Source organism: Sceloporus occidentalis, unplaced genomic scaffold, assembly GCF_023333645.1.
Source record: "Sceloporus occidentalis isolate IW3139 unplaced genomic scaffold, rSceOcc1.0.p SCAF_5, whole genome shotgun sequence".
Taxonomy (NCBI): domain Eukaryota; kingdom Metazoa; phylum Chordata; class Lepidosauria; order Squamata; family Phrynosomatidae; genus Sceloporus; species Sceloporus occidentalis.
In genome coordinates this window covers 37,638,054-37,651,812 of record NW_028316985.1, presented here as the reverse complement: position 1 = coordinate 37,651,812, position 13,759 = coordinate 37,638,054, and the positions used below count along the sequence as shown (strand labels likewise).

Sequence of the window (13,759 nt, the reverse complement as noted above, 5' to 3'; positions counted from 1 at the left end):
ACCAAGCGGCTTCTCCAGAATCCATTGGGATATCAGTTTCATGAGGAACGTGAGACTTCATGTGTCTGACATAGTTATATCAGTCTCACAACACTTTAATTCTCATGGCTCCTCTGAATCCTGGGATGTTTACTCGGTTGAGGTACTCATAAGCCTCTGCTAAAAAGCACTAGTCAACTCTCCTAAAAAACTCAAGCCATCCCACATTACAGAACTGCTTTAATCCTTAATTCTTCTCTTCTCAGAGTTCCTTTGTAACTTCTAAGTATCTCAGACCACAAGTCCTAGGTTTTCTTCAAGACAGAGAAAAGACAATTACAGTGGTATAAAATTTAGTAATTGTGCAGTTTATATACACCTTTTGAAATCTTAATCAATTCTCAGAGGTAGAATTCCTGATTTGAAACATTTAAAATGTGTTCTTAATAGTTTCTTTAAGATTGGAAAGTCACACCAGCCAAAAACACAAGGAGATATATTGTACAGGCAAGATCTCACCTTTAAACCACAACCTGCTGCCAGCAAATTCACTGGCCATGCATTCAGCAGAACTGAACACATAGAAATATAAAACTAAATGCATAGAAGTGCACACACGCAATAACTCAAGGGGTGTTCTCCATAAGAAATCGAACTTCCAAATTCCCATTTTCACAGGCAAAGTTTCTGCACTTCTGCACATGTAAGATGACTCTTCACAATTCTACTGAACACATGGCCAGCATGCTTAGTGGACACTTGATTTGCCAAAAGGAATCCATTTCTCCTGCTTTCCATGTGAGTAAATGTAGATTGTGAGGCCATTTGAAATTTCTCAGATTAAAAGAGAAGGCAAAGGCACTAAAAGACAATCTGAAGGTGCATGATACTGTCTCATGGTTACAGCAATGCAGTTTCAACCTAGCTAGGAGACTACTTGGAAATTGCACACATAACATGTAAAATATCCTAGAAAAGAAAGAAGAATATTGGAAGTGAACAACAAGCTCCACAGATGTTCTTGTCGGGAATGGTTTGGCTTCTTAGACCATGTTCTGCACTTTCACAAGAAAGGACTTCTGGCTAGATATGGGCTGCACTTCACAGCTTTTGGCAGGAATATAGAGTGGGCCCTTGGTATCCGCTGGGGTTTGTATCCTCATGGATACCAAATCTGTGGATGCTCAAGTCCCATTAGATATAATGAATAGTAAAATAACATCCCTTGTATAAAATAGTGAAACCATTGTTTGCTTTCTAGGATTTCTCAGCTATATTTTAAAAATATTTTCAAGGTGTGGATGCTTGAATCGATAGATAAAAAAATCCATGGATAAGGAGGGCTGACTGTATTTGCTGAGACTCACAAATCTGATCAGGAGGGCTTTAAACTGAAAGATGAGGGCGAAGGGACACAGTATTATGGGAGCAGGGAAATATTATGTACGAGGGACAAAAACTTCAATGAGCAGGAGGAATTGGACCAATAGTACAAGTAGCCAACAATGGGAGGAAAAATACAATGAGGAAGCAGCTGGAGAGAAAGACCCATGCTCTTAAATGTCTCTACACTAATGCACAGAACATGGGAAATAAACAAGATGAACCTGACCTCTTGATGCACAGGAAGGCAAATATGACTTAATAGGCATCACCGAAAGATTAGTGGGATGGATCACATGATTGGAATATAGTGAGTATGCCCCCTTCCAAAGAAGCAGGCCAAACCAGACAGGAGGAGTAGCAAAATTGTATGTCAAGGATCTGTGAAGAGATCCACAATGTAAAAGATGAAAACCAAGTTGAGAATATTTGGGTAAAAACCAAAGGAGAGGGATACAACAGTGATATTATTATTTTGGGGGGGGGGGATCTACTATAGCTCTCCAAGCCTCATAGAAGATTTGCACGATGTTATCCTAGAACAGATGAGCAAATTTTCAAAAAAGAAAGAAAAAGTAGTAATGGGAGATTTCAACCTCCCTAATATTTTTTGGAAGTCAAATTTTGCAAAGAATGTAAGGAGTTTATTACAAAGAGGAATACAGGGCGCCCTTGGCTTATGTGGGGGATCCATTCTGGACCCCCCCCCCGCGCACGTATGCTCAAGCCCCATTCACTTGAATGGGGCTCATGCATGTGGCGGCGGTGTGGGTGCACCACAGGCGCGCACCCCATTCATTTGAATGGGACGCACTTCCCCTTGCGCCCCGCACGCTCCCGCACAGCTCCCCCCAGGTTTGAGCATATGCTCAAACCCACGTATGATGAGGGCGCAATATATTGAAAGTTTAAACAGGGTTTATCCCATGAAAATCACGCAATTACTATTAAATCACAATTAAGATTTTCACACACAGCAGTCATTATCCCAGGAATAACCAGGCAATAACCAGGCAATAAACAGCAACAAATCATTCACCAAGTTGATGGTGCTTTAATCGGTTTTGATCGCAACATTGTGTGAAAAACTTTTATTTTAATCACGGGATATTCCCAGGCTAATGGTACTTTAATCACGATGTCATGTGAAAATCTTAATCGTGAATGCCCCGTTTACACTTTCAATTGTCCCTATGTGATAATTGTCCTCGTGCATCCCAAAAGAGGTGTGGAGGGAGAAATGGGGAGAAAGGAGAATGAGAAAGGGAGGAAGGAAAAGGAAGAGAGGGGAGGAAGGAAGGAAGGAAGGAAGGAAGGAAGGAAGGAAGGAAGGGAAGAAAGAAAGAAAGAAAGAAAGAAAGAAAGAAAGAAAGAAAGAAAGAAGGTGTGGAGGGAGAGACAGGGAAGGAAGGCAAGGGGAGAGTGAGAAAGGGAGGGAGGGAGGAAAAGAAAGAGAGAAGGAAGGAAAGTGTGGAGGGAAGGAAGGAAGGAGAAAGAGAAGGGGAGATGGGAAGGAAGAAGAGATGGACCTCTGCCTCCAGCAGGAAGGGAAGGGAAGGGAAGGGAAGGGAAGGGAAGGAAGGAAGGAAGGAAGGAAGGAAGGAAGGAAGGAAGGAGGTGTGGAGGGAGAGATGGGGAGAAGGAAAGGGAGCTAGGAAGACAGGAGGGAGGGAAGAAGGAAGGGGGATGAGAAAGGGAGAGGGAAATAAAGGAAGAGGTAGAAGGGAGGGAAGGAAGGAAGAAAGGGGAAATAAAGGAAAGGGAGGAAGAAAGAGATGAATGGAAGGAAAGAAAGAAAGTAAAAGGGAGAGTGAGAGAGGGGGAATAAAGGAAATGGAGGAAGAAAGGCATGGTAGGGTAGTAAGAAGGTGAAAGGGAAATAGAAAGGGAGGAATAAGGAAAAGGGAGGAAGAGAGAGATGGATGGAAGGAAAAAGAGTGGGAGGGAGGGAAGGAATTGGGAGAATGAGAAAAGGAGATGGAATAAGGAAAAAGGAGGAAGAAAAGAGAATGAATGTGAGATGGGGGGCCGGCAGGGCCAGCAAAGAGGGGGAGGCCTCCAGCGCTGGCGCCCCCATCGGCTTTTTTGCCAGCCTCTGACAGGACCTGGGGCCCCGTCAGGGGCTGGCAAAGAGGGCAAGACCTCTAGCGCTGGCGCCCCGGTTGGCTTTTTTGCCGGCCTCTGATGGGGCCTGGGGCCCCGTCAGGGGCCCGGAAAGAGGGCAAGGCCTCCAGTGCTGGCCCCGCCCCTGGAGGGTGGAAGCTCCACCCCTAGTGTGTGGCACCGCCCCCGGAGGGTGGAAGCTCCACCCCCAGCACGTGGCCCCACCCCCGGAGAGTGGAAGCTCCCCCCCCGGCTTCAGCTCCCCATTTGTCTGAGGGACAGAAACCCGGCCCCCGGCTCAAAAAGGTTGCCTACCCCTGCTTTAGCATTTCTGACTTTCTCACTACAGATACTGGCTATGTGTTAGTATTCCTCTTTAGTGATTCCCTCTTCTTCCATTTCTTGTAAATGTTCTTTTTGAATCTCAGTTCTTCCGAAAGTTCATTATACATCTGTCCTGAAGAAACCAGGTAAAACTTAGCCTATCTCCATTGGCTATGAAGAACTGCAAAAAACCGTGATCACTCATAGTCAGAGAACCTTTTAAATATCTGAGATACTATCAATCCCAGAGAGCAGAGCCTGAAAGTAAATGACACCAAGCAATCACTTCTGCAGAGGAACTTCTTTCTTAGGACAGAGAAGAGGTTTTTATATGGTACCAAGCCATATGTTACCATTTCAACCCCACTCATTACTTAAAAACTGCTGAACCTTGATACCTTGGGACACATTTTCCTCCCACATAGAATCACAGAATCGTATAGTTGGAAGAGACCACATGGGCCATCCAGTCCAACCCCCTGCCATGCAGGAACTCTCAATCAAAGCATCCCCTACAGATGGCCATCCAACCTCTGTTTTAAGACCTCTAAGGAAGGAGACTCCACCACACTCAGCCTGCATTACAGTTATCGCATTGCAAAAAGTGTGTGAAAGAAGAAGCAGTGCAGTTCTGTTTACTCAGAAAGAAACTCTACCCTGTTTGGTTGAGGCTTACTACCAAGAAATGTCTATGCATGTACGTAAGTACTATACTACATAGATATGCATTTTATTTGTTGTTGTGTGCCTGCAAGTCATTTTGGACTTATGAAGACCCTAAGTTGAACCTATCATGGGATTTTCTTGGCAAGATTTGTTCAAAGAGGGTTTGCTCTTGCCTTTCTCTGAAGCTGAGAGGATAGGACTTGCCCAAGGCCATTCAGTGGATTTCCATGAAGGAGCAGGGATTTGAATTGTAGTCTCAAACCACTACACCATATTGGCTCTCCATAGATACAAATATGTGTGTTTAATTTATCTACTGCATTTATATCCCATCTTTTCTCTAATGAAATTAGAGGTATACATTGCTGCCCTCCCCACTTTATCCTTGCAACAAACTGTGAGGGAGATTGGGGGAGAGTCTCCCCCCAAGTCACCAAGTGAGTTTATTTTATACATAAATGTTACACAGTGGCATTGTGTGTGTCTCTATCATACCTTACCACACTAGTTCAGCTGAGCTTTCAAGATTACTTGGTTTTCCTTGCTAAATTTTAAATGAGATTTTGTATTGCTGAGTAATGGAAAGGATTTTCACATCACACTGTGGAGGTGGGAAGGCAGACAAAATAGGAGATTTTATGGCACATTTGCATCTAGGATATATCACACCACACAATAGCTGATGTCTCAAGCAGTTATTTAGAGACTTACAAAACTATTTTTATTCAGTTCATGTATAAAAATAACATTTTCTGTCAAAATCAAACTAACTGTGAAATGAATTCTCCTTAACAAGTGTGCACTCCACCGTGTATTACACTAATGCACTGTCACACTCTGGACTGAGATGAGAAAAAAGAGCATGGAGTGCTCAGACAAAGCATCTCTGGACAATGACCTAAAACATAAAAGGCTCGTGCACACAACTCCCCACAGAACTCACTCAGAAACATGGACGAATATGTCCTCTGTGCCATTTTCCGGGGTGATGAAACCATGGCCCTGGGAGCGTGAAAACTGCTTACATACACCCTTATAGACAGGACCAGCAGAAGCACGAGCCGTCCTAGACAGAACGAAGAAGAGGAGGAGAAAGGAAAATCAGGAAGAGTCTGAGCTGCATTGGTAGTTCCAACCAAGAAGATGCTTTCTAGACAACACTCTTTCAAATCCCCTCCTACCCACAGTCAAAACACAAATAATAATTTAAAAATTACACCAATTTAGCAACACCGTAAGATTTTTACTTTTCAAATTTGACAGATAATATGGATAAGTCCACCACCACCACCACCCCGCAAAAAAATCTTCTAAAGTCAATTACCACCAGAACTCGGGATATTAGTGAATTAGGAGAATATTTGCAAGAAGTCCTAAATTATGTGACTCCTTTAGAAACATTAGCCCCAAATTCATTAAAAATGTCAGCTCTCATCTACCTATGCTGAATATTTTTAGCCCATCCTTGCTCATACAATGGACAAGAATGAACAAAGCACCAGGACAGCATTAGTATCAGTCCATGGGAGTATCCCAGGTGGGAAAAAAAATACCTGCCTTCTGCCCAGGATATTTCCCAAGTTCCTGGTGATGTGATAAACATTGCAAGCCACCATCCTGATGTGCAGACTTCCTTCCATACGAGCCATAACTTAACTTGGGTAGAGTAGACACTGGGCCAATCTGATCTGTTCTAGAATCTTTGTCATCTTGGCTATCCATGGTATCCTCAGCACTCTTCTCCAGCACCACATCTCAAATGAGTTGATTTTATTTCTGTCCACTTTCTTCACTGTCCAGTTCTCACAGCCCTTCATGGTGATGGCTTGGACAACCCTCACTTTGGTGTTCAGAGTTATAGCTTTACACTTTAGGATCTCTGTAAAATCTTATTAATGCCCTGTCCCTATCAACTAGAAGAGTATTCAGATGAGAAAAACAGCCCTCAAAGTCCCAAGTTTTCTTCATGTACGAACCAATTTAATTTTGGGGATCCACATGATGTCTTCCTCATTCTGAAGTATTTCTAAGAACTCCCGATATTAGCCGAGAAGCTTCTGGGAACTCCCACCATTTTCGTTCCTACTTCCTAAGTCAGTTTAAAGCAACACAATATTTTCCAAAACAACATGTATCTCTATACTTGGCTGTCTGTTTGTTTACCCCAGAACCAGTGAAGACAGCTGCCACCAGTTTCAGGACACAGATTCGAACAGATACAAGAGAGGGAAAGCAAAATCTTTAACCAGTGTAAAATTGGTAAAGTACTTGAGCATTTAGACTATAAAACTCCTGAATAAAGAATGTTCAATAGAGCCCCACTCGGCCATGGAAGCCCACTGGGTGACCTTGGGCAAGTCACACTTTCTCGGCCTTAGAGGATGGCAATAGCAAGCCCCATCTGAAGAAATCTGCCAAGAAAACCCAGTGATGAGTTCACCTTAGGGTCACCATAGGTCGATAACAACTTGAGGGCACACAACAACAACAACAACTGCTACTACTACTACTACTATTTCTGAAACTTGTCTGAGTCTACAATGTGACACATGATCCATGGGAGGGAGGGAAGGAAGAGCACAAGGAAGGGAAGAAACTCAAAACATTTAAAGAAAGAGTTTGGATGCAAACCTGGGAATATGTAAGTAAAATCCAAACAAAAACAACTGGAACTCCAGAGACTTTTCTTCCCCCTTCAGGGTGAGCCCTAAAGCAACCATATCAGGAGGCAGATTATAGCTGTTATGAAAAAGTAGTAGCATGTTATTTATTTATTGCTGTACCTGCCTTCAAGTAGTTTCCAATGTATGCTAACCCTAAGATGAACCTATCATGAGATTTTCTTGGCAAAATTTTGTAGGAGGTTTGTCTTTAGTTTCCTCTGAGGCTGAGAGAGTGTGTCTTGCCCAAAGTCACCCAGGGACTTTCCCATGGCCAAGCAGGGATTCAAACCTTGGTCTCCACATTAGTTGTCCAAAACTCAAACCACTACACTATGCTGGCTTTCTTCTATTTACTTGGATTATTGTTTTTTAACGTCAAGGATAGGGAGAGATGCTGTTGTGCGAAGCAGTTCCTCAGCTGTCAACATAATGGGGTGTCTTAGGCAACAATGCACCACCATTTGGATGGGTGATGATGGGCACCATTTACTGCTTTGCTTTAGACAACTAAACGTCTTAGGCTAGTTCTGTTTATTGTCTTAGATATGCAATGCCATTTCAGTCTTAATGTGATTTCATGTGATTTAGATTCTGTCGCCTAGCCTGTTGATAACAGCTCTGGCTGATGAGGACTCAGTATAACTGCTGGACTGATAAGCAACCAAAAATAACAGAAATTAGACTAATTACAGTTTGACAGCTCTCTCTAGGATTAAAGTCATAAAGATTTATATCAGAACTGGGCCAGATTTGTACTGCATGCACAATTGAGAACAGGCTCAGAGGTATAATTAAGACAACAATTCCTCATCTCCCCCAGTCCCAACAAAGTATTCCATATCATCAAATACTACAACAAAAAGCCAGAATGTTAAGCAGTTTTAGCATCAACATATGAATTGCTCCACTAATGCCCTTCCCCAGTGGCAGAATCTGGCTACTTACGCAGAGTATGTCCTGGTTCTTTTTGTAGGCAGGGGGCTTGGTAAGTCTCGAAGAAGGTGACTACCCCTCTCACAGATCCTGCTTCCTTCCCTGTTGAAAGGGAAAATGGGCCACACAGGTGACTTTGGAGAGTGGAGAGGCGGCACAGTGGATTGAGAAGTCTGGTCAGACGACATGGTGGGGCTGTCTTCTGGAATGGGAAAAATAATAAGCATGGAACGATCCACAACTTTTGGAATCATCTTGTAGCACAAAACAAGTGAGAGAGAAACAGAAGTCCTAATGAACAGTCAGATGGTAGGGACCACTATGTAGCAATAAATAGCAGCAGCAGCCCTGCTTCCATGAATGCCTTCACAATGAGAGATTTTCATTATAACATTTCAGGTTACTTAAAATTTTGCACCTATAGGCTATTTGGAGCTTGTCTAGATTATCTATATACCACAAATTCCCCCCAGGCTGCCTGTGTGCTGTTTACATTACATTATGTTTACATTACACTGGATGAAGCCCACTCTCAAAATGTGACATGATTACTCTACATGATTCCTCTTTCACTTTTAGAAAGAGAGGAGTATTTTGTCATGCCATTTTGCAAAGCTCTGTGATGCAGGAAGTGCTACGCTGGCCATGCCACTGGGGAACACTCAGGGGCAACATGAACTTTGGTGGCTCCCAAATGTTGATGGCAGCACAGCTTGCAGTGGGTAGGTGTGGGTATTCAGTGCACCAACACCCAAGAAGCCGCCCATCCCTGGCATAATAGATGTTTTCTTCTTAGAAATTATGGTTGACTCTGAGGATAGCATTGCTTTAGGCAGTTCAGCTACCTTTGGGGGACAAGGCTAATAGCTCACTGATACTGGTACCCGCCATTCAGCTGGATCAGATCTGCTTTTGCAAAAGATACAATTGATGATGCCACGAAGCTACACTTACTATCCTGTACTATCTTGTAATGGTTTGTAGACATAATTCAAAGTGCTGATTATGATCTATCAGGCCCTATATGGCTTGGGTCCAGGATATCTGAAGAATTGTATCTGCCTTTATGAGCCCATTAGAACTTTAAGATCTTCTGGTGAGACCCTTCTCTCTGTCCCACCACCTTCTTAAACTCATCAAGTAGGAATGGAGGACATGGCCTTCTTGTATTCCAGCAAGCATTTTGGAGCTAATTGTTTTATATAATTGAATTTTCTCTTTAAGTGTTGCACTTTTAAAAATCTATGCTTTAATCTATGTTTTCAATTTAATGTTTTATATGGTTTTAATTCTATAAACAGTTCAATATTATTTTATCTTAACTTTTTATAAGTTTTAGCCATATGTGGATTTACCTATATTTATTTTATTTTGTGAGCCACACTGAGTCCCCTTTTGTGGAAAAGGAGAGACATAAATAAAATTATTGATTGATATGAAAGAAGGCTATCCTTCAGGTAGCCAGCCAGGTTCCTCCTACACTTCCCACTGTCATTTTGCATTGATTTCCTGGTAACTTCTAACCCTCAGGACCAATCCTTTCCCCCTCCATTGCTGTTGGACTGCAGCTCCTATTATCCCTCACCGTTGGCTCTTACTAGAACACCAGAATTGTACGGACTGCTCTTCATATTATTCAGCCCAGTAAAACAATTAGGAGCCAGCAAACCATTCAGCCAGTGATCAGTTGATACCTCTAGCAAGAAAACTTATACTTTCCCTGACAACCCATGAGATAGGAGAGGTTAGGAGGAAATAGCAGCCTTTTCGCTGGCTCTGATCCCATCCATAGCTTCCATCAGGTCTTCTAACAATTACCCAATAGAAGATGTGACTGCAAATAAAAAAGGGATCATTGTTTCTGCTCTACTGTTTCCATGTTTCTATCTGACCAACAAATATGGTTTCAACCTAGATGCCACTTCCAAAAAGACAAGAGCGCAGTAGCTTCATTCACATAATTACATTCGATCACATCATGCTATCTGCTGTCATTCACTTCCTAGAACATTATGGTTTATCACTTTTGGCCACCACACTGTTAAAATGGATGCTCTTCCTAGATACAGATGTGGTGCAGCTGCTTCAGGCTTGTTAATTATCTACACAGCACTGCATGGATAATTAAGAGCTGGCTGCATGATGTCTTTGGCTCCACTATTATCCTCTGACTATCTAGTTTGTTAATCTCTGGTGTGAATCATAACATTGCTTCCATTTCCTATTTTTACTACAATAAGCTGTCACTTCTGGGCTAAAGGAATTCTTTTTGCCAGTGACCTCATGTCATCAACTCTACTGCTTGCTTCCCTGTGGCCCCTGCAGTGAAACACAGTATGAAGTTACAGGCACTGTGCTGTTAAGAGCAGGGAGAGGAGACACAGGAAAAGCAGTCATCCTGGGGAAAGAAGATAAGAGAAAAAACATCTCTCCAGAGGCATCAATCTAAGCTAGCAGCATAAGCAAAAAAGGGGGGATGATGAGATGGACAGGGTAGAATTTAAGCCCTTGAAAAATAATCAGACTTTTTGCTTAGCAACCCTCACCTATTTACATTCATTGCTTCTCTAATGAACATGTGTTTATATAACCCCAGACATTAAATGCAAGCAGCCAAAGCTCCTTAGAAGCATGCCACATCAAAGGTGTAGTAACAGGTTTTGAAGGGTGCCCTTACGGAAGACCCCATCACCACACTTCAAAAGAAAAACAGCCAAAATGCAGGCAGCTCTGCAGTTCCACAGCAATGAACTGGCTCTACTATTTTAATATGCTTTCAGGCCCAAGCTCTCCAATGGCTACACCAAAATATTTTACACTATAGAGGTTGAGTATCCCTTATCCAGAATGACAAAATCTGAAATACTCCTAAATCCAAAATTATCCACATGGGTGGCTGAGATAGTGACATCTTTGCTTTCTGATAGTTCAGTGTACACAAACTGTACACTGTCATGCACAATTTTAAAAAATATTGTGTAAAAATTACCTTCAGGTCATGTGTATAAAGTTTATAAAGGTAAAGGTAAAAGTTTTCACTCTGACAAGGTTGTCAAGTCGTGTCTGACTGTAAGGGGCGGTGCTCATCTCCATTACTAAGCCAAAGAGCCAGCATTCTCAAAGATGACTCTGTGATCATATGGCCAGCTTGACTGCATAGAACGCTGTTACCTTCCACCAAAGCGGTACCTGTTTATCTACGTCTACTGATAGGTTGGCAGAAGCTGGGACTAGTGATGGGAGCTCATTCCATCATGTGGCACTTGGGCCTTAAACTGCTGACCTGCCAATCTTGCAATCATCAGAGTCAGTGTCTTAACCACTGAGCCATCGTGTATAACTTTATAAGGTGTATACAAAACATAAATGAACTTCATGTTTATAATCTTGGGTCATATCTTCAAGATATCTCATTATGTATATGCATATATTCCAAAATCCAAAACACTTCTAGTTTTAGGCATTTCAGGTAAGGGAGACTCAATCTGTAATAGAGATAGTTCACAACAATTTGTTGTTGCTGGGGAAATCCACATATACCCTCCTCCATCTGCTCTGAGGGGTTGAATTGAAAATTTGAGAGAACATGGAAGCCTGAGATAGACAGCAGATGATATCACTCTTATCTTTTTAATTGAAGGGTACATAGCCTAAATACCCTAAAGCAGTGGTTCCCAACCTTTGGTCCTTCAGATGTTCTGGTCTCCAGTTCCCATAATTCTCACTGTTGGCCAGGTTGGTTGGGACTCCTGAGATGTGAAGTCCAACATAAATGGAGGATCGAAGGTTGGGAACTATTGCCCTAAAGACACCAGATCTCAAAGGAAGGAACTGGTCTTTTCCAGCTCTATTATTCTATGATTCTATTCTATTCTAAAACTCACCTCTGAGTATTCCTTGTCTATGAAAAGCCTATGAAATTCACAAGTTCATCATAAGTCAACAGGCAACATGAAGGCACATATGCACACCAGTGCATAGCACTGCAAGCCCAGGCTCCATAACAGAACTGCTCAGAACCCAAGCTGTGAAACTCATGAACTCTAAGCTTGTCTTGGCTACCTAAACAGGCCCTATGTAAACAGGATGTAAGGGAGGGATGGGAAAAGTGTCATAATTTTTGGACCCCAGGACCCACCAACATTTTATGATCCAAAGACACCCCCAAAAAAACCATGTGGGATGGGGGCAATTTCAATGCATTGAGGGGGAGAAGGCCATTTCTAACACACTTCTTGTTGGAGATAAGTCTTTTCCTGAGCCTAGTCTGGTAAAAAAGGGCCAAAAATGTGCTGTGACACCCCCTAAATCCTGTGGGAGGGGGAAACAGCAGGATATTTAGGTCCAGCCCTGCAATGTCCCCTGACAGACCCACTGTGACCTCCTAAATGCTAACAGTTGCCTACCCCTGTAGTAAGGAATAAAACCAGTAGGATATGTTGATGTTTCAGCATTCAGTGCCAGGAATAATACACTGTTGTTGTTTTTTAACATTCTAGGCTGTGGTTGGGCAATTAACTTGAGGGGCAGAGTGCCAATCCAGACCATTTGGGGTGTTAATCCTGTCACAATGCCAGTGTGGCCATGTCAGTATTAACACAAGTGGACTGCAGGTCTACTGTTGTCATTATTAGTAAAACTTCAAAGTGTTCACTATTGTCCTAGGCTACAGGTGGGGATTATGCAGACCTGCAGATGTTGCTGGAATGCAGCTCCCAGCATTCTTCACCATAGCAACCCTGGCTAGTACTGCTGGGAGCTGCAGTCCAACTGCATATGGAGGACCACATTATTCCTTTTGTGAAGGGGCAATTTTGAATACAAGAAACACTATACATCAACGTGCCCACTAAAAATAAAACTTTCATTGAAACTTCCCAGAAAACAGACCAGCATCTAAATTAAGAAATATGAGACTTGGTTGAAGGTTATCTTGCCTCTGAAAGCACAATCATGTTCTTCCCATCAACCTCTGCCAAGAAATGCAAACATTCACTACTGGTCATCATTCAAGGCTTCTTAGACCAGAGCCTTGCCTCTTAAGGTGTCAGCACACAACAGGAGTATATTGTCATTATACATTTGTAGCAGTTTGGTACCAATTAATTGCAATGATTCCAGCCTGAGATTTGTAATGTTCCAATGTACATTTTCTGCAACAGTACTCTAAGTTGAATGCTGAACTAGAACTTTTTAACAGATAACTATTATCTCAACGAATGCAAAATCTCAGGATTCTATAATAGGTTGGAGCCATGGACTTTAAAGTTCTAGCATAGAATAGTTGAAAGAATTTACAAGAGCCATCCAGTACAATCCCCTGCCATGCAGGAATACACAATCAAAACATCCCTGATATATGGCCATCCAGCCTCTGTTCAAAAACCTCCAAAGGAGACTCTGCCACTCTCCAATGGAGTGTGTTCCACTGTCAAATAGCTCTTACTGTCAGGGAGTTCCTCCAAATGTTGAGGTGGAATCTCTTTTCTTGTAGTTTAAATCCATTGCTCTGTGTCCTAGTCTCTGGAGCAGCAAAAACAAGGTCATTCCATTCTCAATATAAATAATAATAAATAAAATTTTTATTTTTATACCTCACCTTCCAAAGATCAGGGCGGTTTACAGTAAGATAAAAACAATGCAGGTAAACAACATAGATTAATATAAAATTACATACAGTGAAATAAAAATAAACTAAATGCCCCATT

At 42.2% G+C, this 13,759-nt stretch overlaps 1 protein-coding gene across 5 annotated transcripts in view; it reads right to left on the bottom strand.

Moving 5' to 3' along the window:
• Positions 1 to 13,759, bottom strand: part of CSDC2 (cold shock domain containing C2) — a 29,388-nt gene that overhangs the window by 5,298 nt on the left and 10,331 nt on the right. For 3 of the 5 annotated variants that reach the window (XM_089523714.1, XM_089523715.1, XM_089523718.1), the window contains exons 2-3: positions 8,064 to 8,253; positions 5,399 to 5,521 (exon numbers count right to left, since the gene is read on the bottom strand). In XM_089523714.1, coding sequence (XP_089379840.1) covers positions 5,399 to 5,521; positions 8,064 to 8,239 — 299 coding nt within the window. In that variant the 5' untranslated portion in view covers positions 8,240 to 8,253. Of the gene's footprint in view, positions 1 to 5,398; positions 5,522 to 8,063; positions 8,254 to 13,497; positions 13,572 to 13,759 lie in introns of those variants that run through there. The other 2 variants (XM_089523717.1, XM_089523716.1) reach the window with 2 other exon arrangements.